The sequence below is a fragment of the Sinocyclocheilus rhinocerous genome, unplaced genomic scaffold (assembly GCF_001515625.1).
Source record: "Sinocyclocheilus rhinocerous isolate Xijiao unplaced genomic scaffold, SAMN03320098_v1.1 scaffold1386, whole genome shotgun sequence".
NCBI classification, from domain to species: Eukaryota; Metazoa; Chordata; class Actinopteri; order Cypriniformes; family Cyprinidae; genus Sinocyclocheilus; species Sinocyclocheilus rhinocerous.
In genome coordinates, this window is record NW_015660628.1 from 1,461,543 (window position 1) to 1,470,153 (window position 8,611).

Genomic DNA, 8,611 nt, shown 5'->3' on the forward strand with positions numbered 1-8,611 from the left:
TATAACAGTATATAAATAACACTAAAATAACACTGTCATCTTTTTTTTTATTTTTTATAATTCACTAAATCACCATTCAATTATAATAAATTTACTCTAAACTCACAAACATTGTATGGTTGTCAGTTGTGAGCTTCTGTAACCTATAGCCATTAAATACACACATCATATTCCAATTTATTTATTTTTCGATACAATGTAACCATGAACTCATTAAATTACTATTTCGGTGCTTAAAAGTACAAATGTCACAGGAACCTAAACAATGATTTGTAATGAAGTAAAAAGACGGTTTGGTTAAAGCATTCATTCTCTCAAAAAGAAAAAGTCTGTTGTTTACTCACCCTCATGTTGTTCCATAACCATATAATGTTCTTTCTTCCGTGGAAAACAAAAGAAAATTAAAATATCGACATCTGCCCTAAATCTCCTGGAAAAACAATCAGCATCTTTTCAATTAAATGTTGATCCAGTTCACAAAAACAGTCTGACTCAACAGTTCACAGGAGGGGAAGATTACTATTATACACAACACTATCATATGGCTTCAGAAGACTCGGAATAGAGTACACAAGTTGTTTTGACTACTACTATCATACTTCTACAGTGCTACTCGTGTCCTTTGAAGCTTGAAAGCTTCAGTCCCCATTCACTGTAATGGCATGGAAATGAGCGACCAGTCCCGTTGTTTAAAATGTCTCCATCTGAATCACACAGAAGACGGTCACATGGGTTTGGCTCGACATGAGGGTGAGTAAATAAAGCCAGAATTTACATTTTTGGGTGAACTAATCCTTAAAGGGCCTGAATACTTTTGCCAGTCCGCGTTCAATCACACAGACTCCTCTGAATAACAGAAGCTCAATACTGTATCTCTGCCTTCTCTGTGTAATGCACAATGAAGATTAGCTCAGCTGTGCACTACTCAGATGGCACAAACACACACAAACTCTCTTCGGAATTTAATTAAGAAACAGGAACATAACTGGGAAATGGGGTTTAGCTTCAAGCAGAAATGAAAAGAACAGGGTCAGAGCTACACCTGCTACTCAAACACAGCTTCTGTTGTGTGTTTGTTTGTAAGTGTGTCTTATTCATATATTAGAGATTTCCATTTTTGTCATAGCCATCACAGACTTTTCTCTTAAACAAACACATAATTGTGTGCATCTAATCTCACCGATTGAGAAATAATATACTAGACACTGCGCAGGGTGACCTTTATTTTCCATAGTCTTCTGGAAATTATCGAAAGCTTACAACTAATTATGTCAGTGAGAGTTTGCGGTTTATAAAATGTAATTTCAAATGGCTTTCTGTACACAGAGCCTCTTTATGCATGATCTCAATTAACAGTGAAATGTTAGTCGGAGATTAGATGTAGTTAAATGCGTATTAGGTGATGATAATTCCACATGGTGCCACGAATGCTATTAATCTTTCTCTGGTCAGGTCTTTATTAGTGCTGTGCTAAAGCGTATGATCACTAACAGCGCTGTCACGATAGTGAAATTCTGGCTCATCGGGACAAATTATTGCAATAGATCCTTTTGTTCAGAGGAAATGTAAGTCATTTCATATTTACATAGAAATTGGAACCCTTGAATAATAAATAAGGCTTTGTAATACAAATATTGCACCTAAGAATAAAATAAAATATAAAATACAATAAAATAAAATATAAAATAAAATCCATAATACAATATACATATAACACAAATAACAAATATATTCTATATATATTCTATAGTCTGTTTTTTCTTTTCTTTTTGGTGGGGGGGTGGGGGACCAGCCAACCTGAAAATTATAGTAATATTTATTTTTATTATGCAATAGTAATAATTTCTGTCCTAATTTCATTCACAAATAATTTTAAGGCCGATTAACCCATGAGCCTTCATTTCACATGAAAGAAGACCTTTACATTTCTGTATACATTTCATAATCGTCTTTTCATGAAATTTTTTCATATTTCTTCATACATAGTTTTTTCATAGTCTTTTCATATTCTTCATTCTCTCATCCCCATAAGTAGTTTTATCTCTTATGTTTCATGGCGTTTCATTGACTTTGCATGATAACATAAAAAAGAAATAGAGTTTGCTATATTAATTCGCTTATATTAATTGTTAAATAATACTTGAGCACTCTATGTTCACAATGCATGTTCGTCCTTTTACATTTAAAGCCCACAACGTTTGTGATTATCGAAATAATCGTAATCATGTTTTTATGTAATAATCATGACAGGCCAATCACATACTAGGAATATAAACCACCTATATGCCACTATGAATACTCTAGCAACCACATGTGTTAAACCTCTTTCAGAACACCCCAGCATATCCAGTCTATTAATAAATGCCGAAATGTTGAACATCAATAGACACAAGATGGAATGCATGTACATAAGAGTTAAGAAATTTCTTGCATTATTAAAGTAAAGTTTTCTATTAAATGACTATAAAGTAAAACTAAGAATTTGTCAGATCATAAACACAACAAATGCAGACTTATTAACTGAATATCAGAGACCTTTAAATGACATTTCGCTAAGACACACTATGTAAGTAAACACAGGTTTGTCAGTAATAATACCCTGGCTGACATATCCAATGCAACCAATAAGAACTGGCCCAGCAGTTATTATGTTGTTTTGTGTGCTGAGAGACAATAAATAGGAGGTCAACAACGAGGGAAAGCTACAACATAATGCTTCAGAATCGATTTTCAGAGATGCTGCCTTGCCTACAAGCGAGGCAAGTAAACAAGGCCAGAATCAAAGGACAGTAAGCGCAGAGGAAAATGTCTGATGGAAAACAGATTCATGTTCCCGTAATACAGGGCTCGCACCGCTAAGGTGTTTAATGTTTAAAAAGTATATCAAGCGTTGAAAATACCCCCAGATGAAGTCGACTTTAAATCTGTACAGTGAGAAATACAGTACATGTGACCGCATTAAACTGAGTGAGGGGGAAACACGAAACCAAACAGCAGCGCTCTAGATGAGCAGATGATAATCGATGCCATTAACAGTTAATGTGTCAGACTGTGAATAATTTGGAGTAAAGGAGTTGCCACAACTCTGGCAAAACAAAAGGCAGACACTTTTGCCTTAGGCTGTGAAATCACTCAAGCGCTTGTCAGCCTCGTGGCAGCGTCTTCTGTGTAAAGGTGATAATGTTGCAGGAGGTGCTTATTGAAAGGAGCTGTTGGGTTTGCGCTTGAGCAGATACAGCAGGTCTGTGTTGGGCTCACAACAACAGTCAGATAAACACAAACACAGGCAGAACTTACAGAATTCTCCAACTAACTAAAGTTAACCTTAACAACTAGGGATGCAGAAAATAACAGGGACTGCCGTTTTGATTAATGATGTGCAAAACTACACAAAAAATATGCATATGAGCCCATATCTGATTATAAAAAAGAACAAATGGCAACAACAAAAAGAGTTGTGATGTAACAACTTCTGTCTGTATACTTATATGGACCTTGCAACCCTTGTCAGATATTACTTAAAAAAATTTTTTTTTTTTATAAATTGCTATAGTTAAATCCAATTCATCACGTTCAAAAATTCATAACCCTCACAAAAATGGGGATCTTCAGATCATGTAATAATAATGGGAAGAGGTCGACCGATATTAGATTTGGAAAATATGTCCAATAACAACAATATTAATATGAACAAAAAAATTGCACTTAATGTTACATATACGTTTATTAGAAAATTAACTAAATATATAAAAATAACTGGAGAATGTTTTTTAATTATTGTAAATTACTATTAAAATAAGTTAAAATAGAACTTCATTATTACTGACAATGACTTCATTTTTTAATTTTATTGTCATATGAAATATGTTATGTACAAGAAGAGAGAAATAATTTTCACTGTATATCTTATGTGTCTTCACATGATATTTTCCAGATCATTATGATGTTAAGGCTTCTCATATATGGAACAAGTTACCTTAAGAGTCACCATCATACAAACTCATTAGGTCTCATTCACTAATCATTTTGTACATGCAGTATAAAATGCATTAATAAATTAGTTAATTTTTTTCCCTTCCAATGTTGAAATGTTGATATCATGACAACCCTATTCCAATCAACACAGTAGAGGTGCTTCATTTATGATTTACTAGTGAGAGTTATTCATTTAAAAAAAAAAAAATTGATTCAGTGAAAGATTCAATAATTCACATATAAAAACTGCCACTTGCTTCACTGCTAGATGAATCAGTGTTTTGAAATAAATCGCTTGAATGAATGATTCAATGATTCACTCGTAAAGACAGTCATTTGTTTCATTCCAGAATGAATCAATGTTTTTTGGGGGGGAAAAAAATCACTTTTTACTGTTACTACTAATGCATAGACAGTCTGTCTGGAAAGCGCAAACACAGATAAGCGTGTGAGTAATACAAACAGAGAAAAGTTGAAACACTGCTTCACCAATCAAACTGAAACAAACTTTTATAACATATGCTCAGATATTCAGAACAACAACACTTACTTGCTTATGTTATATTGCTTAAATATACTATATCAGCATATTTCTTTTAACAATATATGATGGTCTGTTATATAGGGACTAATTGCTGGCATAATCGTTCAAGGACAGCTGTATGTATACATATGCGTGTGTGCGGGAGGGGAGTAACAGTCTTAATTAAGACAACACGTACAGTACATTTGTCAGAAACAAGGTTTAGCCTCTGGGCAGACAGAAGGACAAAAGCCAGAACTACACCTGCTACTCAGATGCAGTATTTTTGGTTTGTCTATACGTATGACGGCATTAAGACATACAGTCAACTGTTTTATACTCTCCAAATTTCACTGACATCTTACAGAACATCACACCAATATTTCTGATTACAACACCATAATTCTCTTTTATGATCATTCTGTGTTACATAAATTCTGCTGCTCACACTATACTATATTTGTGTACTTTGCTATTACAAGTATCACAACACATCTATCCATCTTTCTTGGAGGCATTTCGAAGGTTAAATCTGCTCTGTGGATGGTGGCATCATACAAAATGTTCCCACATTGAAGAGTCTGCAGTGTCCCAGATACAGACAGCCTTAGCAACGAGGGAGAGATCAAAAGGAACACCTACTCGGAGCAGACGGATACCAACACTGCAAACAGCTACTGATGGTAACCCATGGTAACTCCTGATAACTGTGCATTCTGAAAAAAACAGCCACAGCAAGTGCCTATGCCATCTAAACTAACAGTAGATTTTGTTTCCGACTACCCTGTGCGATACGGACGTCTTCCTGGCCGATGTAGACATCACAAGGTTGCCCTTGCAGCTCAGAACGGAACTGAAAACCAATCCAATCATTGAGATATAAAAGGAATTGGGCAGGAGGAATTAAATGGGATCCAAAATAGCAATCTTTGTGCTTCTTTAAATATCCAGCACTTCTCAAATGGAGCAAGAAAATGTGTTGCCTGAAAAAAAACTCCTTGTTTGTCACTGCTTAGTAAGCTGAGACCTAAAAGCCAAGAAAAATAATTTAAGCAACAGTAAATAAAGGGTATCTGCAGGGTTTTTAAAATTAAATTCAAGACCTTTGCACAAATAAAATCAATACAGGTTGTCCAAATAGAACAAATCAACACAATTTCAAAATAAATAAATTTAATTTTCTTTTACTTAATTAAACACATTCAGCAAGTTACTGCAAGTTTAAAATACTCAAAACATATTCAGTATATACTGATGTACTAAAATTTGTTTATGTATCAATATATCAATACATACTGTATGAATTAGAGGTCAACCGATATTGAAGTTTGCTGATAAAGTTAATAATGTAAGGTAATAAACAGATTATTGTGCTGACACTAGTAAAATCTATATCTACCAAATGTATTAAAAATGGTTATTGGTCTTTTCTTTCCTTTTAATTTCAAACAAGCCTGAAATAAACTAGGACTTTTGTTTTAAAATGTCTATGATTTACTACTGCCAGCCGCTCATTCAAAAAGATGACGAAAATAAAATATGCACTCTCAGTCACAGTTTATCAAAAGTAGATCTTAAGCAATCAAATGGCATAAATGTATAGTATTCATTGATTTTGAACTGCTGTGGAACCACAAGCCTGTAGAATCAGCATCCGCAGTGCTGCGTTTGTACATGTAGCATTCACATCCAATTAAGTCAAAGTCTTTTGAAGTTTCATATGCATCACAATTTCTGTTTTTTAATACCCCAAATTTAAAGGGGTCATATGACGTTGTTAAAAAGAACATTATGTTGTGTATTTGGTGTAATGCAATGTGTTTATGCGGTGACCTCTTAAAATTATAATTAAGACTTTTGTTATACCATTTAAGATATTTAGGACTTGAAAAACTTCATTTCAGACATTTCAAGGACCCACAGGATGAATTAAGTAAATATTGAATCATTTTATAATTATGTAATATAAGTTACACAGTTTTACAATATCTAGATTAGGGCAGTGGTTCTCAACCTTTATGAACATAAGACCCCCCTCCATAATAGGCTGAAATACTTGTTTGAAATCTAGCCGAACTGTCAAATATTTGCATTTATGCGTCTCCAAGCAGCAACGTCAACCCGCCAATGAGATTTCCAGGGGGAAAAGCGCAAAAGGAGGGCGAAGCAGTGGGAAACCAAAAACAACATAAAAAACATAAAAGTGGCAGCTAGCTACTGCCCACGTCTGCTCAACCACTGTCTCGTCCACATTGTTTGGCTCTTTTTCCCCATTCTTTGCAAATCGCAAGACCTTCCTCCACATTGTTTGCTGACATCTTGTCAAGACTGGACTTACTATGGGTTAGCATGTGCATGAATTTGTGCCTTGCGAAGGGTGCCGAGTTTGTGTATTGTAGTGCGTGGAGGTCTGTAATGCCTGGAGAAAGCTGTCCGTTAGCATTCGTTTCAATGCCAGTTGCGCAGTCTTCTTGGAAGTATGCAATTTGAATGCTGCCATCTTTGCTCGCAGCCACACAGTTCCGGACACAATTGTTTACAAGTCAACCAGGGGCTAACTGGACCATGCTAACCAGCCAAACCTTGACCCCTTGGTGTGTTGTCTGTCTTGATTTGTCTTCCAAAATAACCAATATGATGGCTTTAGCTTCTCTTCTGGCCCCAAAAGCTCTAAAAAGCATCCAGATAACAAACTGACCGGTGCACAAGTTGAAAAATTGTTCTCTGGAAATTTTTCTTTACAACTCATTCAAAGTTATCTCAACATGACGGCTACAATGAAAGGGTCACTTACATACAATAAAACAGCTTTTTTTAGTCCACTCATGTAGTGAAGATCATTTTGACACATGTCAAAAGTACTACTCATTCCTTAAGTACTATTCTCCTTTCTAAGTGCACCTATTGCAGAGCGGAATAATGCACTCTGGAAACCCATGTTAGCCACTTTGCTGGATTGAGTAACAAGAAAGAGTACTGTTAGCCAGTGAGTTTGAGGCTTGTAAAAGGAACTGCTTGCCCAAAGAAGTAGGTGGCCAAGCTGTAGTACAGAAAGGCGAGCCAAAAGACACAGCATGAAGCATCTACATAAGTATGTTGAGATTACAGAATTTGAAAAAGATTGTGCTTTATCAGGTTAAGGTTGATGTAATCTCTCTTTCTCAAAGTATAACTACCATTGCATAGTAAATATGAAAGGATTTGCCTTGGGTTAGCTCTGTATTTGTGTATGTTCATCCATTTCATTACATTTCAAACAGATTTTCAAGCATGCAACCATAAGCAATCCGTGCTTACCTGCGCAGAGCACTTGCCGGCACCTCCGGCTTCTCTGATTGGCCGTAGCAGCTAGCCGTTCCGTCAGGTATCTGACCTTCCTCTCTGAACATGGCAGCAGCTGCAGAACTGATAATTCCCACAGCGTCCTGCACACGCGTCTCCAGGGGATAATCCCATTCGTCATATGCCACAGATATCATCCCCATCGGAAAGGCTTCCGGGGTTTGTTCGAGATTTCCTGTCGTCAGACCAGGAACAATCCACACAAAGCCAGCCCCGGTGAGCCCTAGCGAACGGGCTTCCTCCATAACCAACGCCGCTTCGTCTTTGGAGCAGTAGAGGAGGATGACAGGCGACTGGATGCGTTTAAGCTGCACGTGGGCTCGGTCCTCAGGTTCGCCGACGCCGTCCAGCGTCACTACGCTCTGAAGGTCCCAACGAATGAAGCTGTGGTCCACCGTGACGCGGACAGTGGCTATGAACTCCTGGAAACCTGGGAACTTGGTGGTGACCACCGAGAAGACGTGCCAGTCGTACTCCTCCATTATAGAAAGCATCAACAGCGCCTCCTGCTGGAGGGAGGCCCCAAACTGGAAAAATGAAGAATTGGCATCCTATAAAAAAAAGAGATAGAGAGAGAGCAAGAGGGAGGGAGAGCCAGAAAGAACAGGTGGTGGAAGAGAAAAGGAGAAAGGGAAACATGAGTAGGAGTGAAGACAGAAAATGAAAGTTAGATAAAGAAATGCGGGGAAATACAAACCATGTGTTGTCACATCCAACTCTGATAGTTGGGTAATTGTACTTCCACCTGCATTCTTGCCAATGGACAGTCGT

General features: G+C 36.8%; 1 protein-coding gene across 1 annotated transcript in view; it reads right to left on the reverse strand.

The window, feature by feature from the left end:
- grin2ab (glutamate receptor, ionotropic, N-methyl D-aspartate 2A, b) overlaps positions 1-8,387 on the reverse strand; it is a 24,646-nt gene extending 16,259 nt beyond the window's left edge. The window contains exon 1 of the mRNA XM_016534631.1: positions 7,796-8,387. Within this exon, the coding sequence (XP_016390117.1) occupies positions 7,796-8,334 (539 nt within the window). The 5' untranslated portion in view covers positions 8,335-8,387. The remainder of the gene's footprint in view (positions 1-7,795) is intronic.
- Positions 8,388-8,611: the final 224 nt, after the last annotated feature.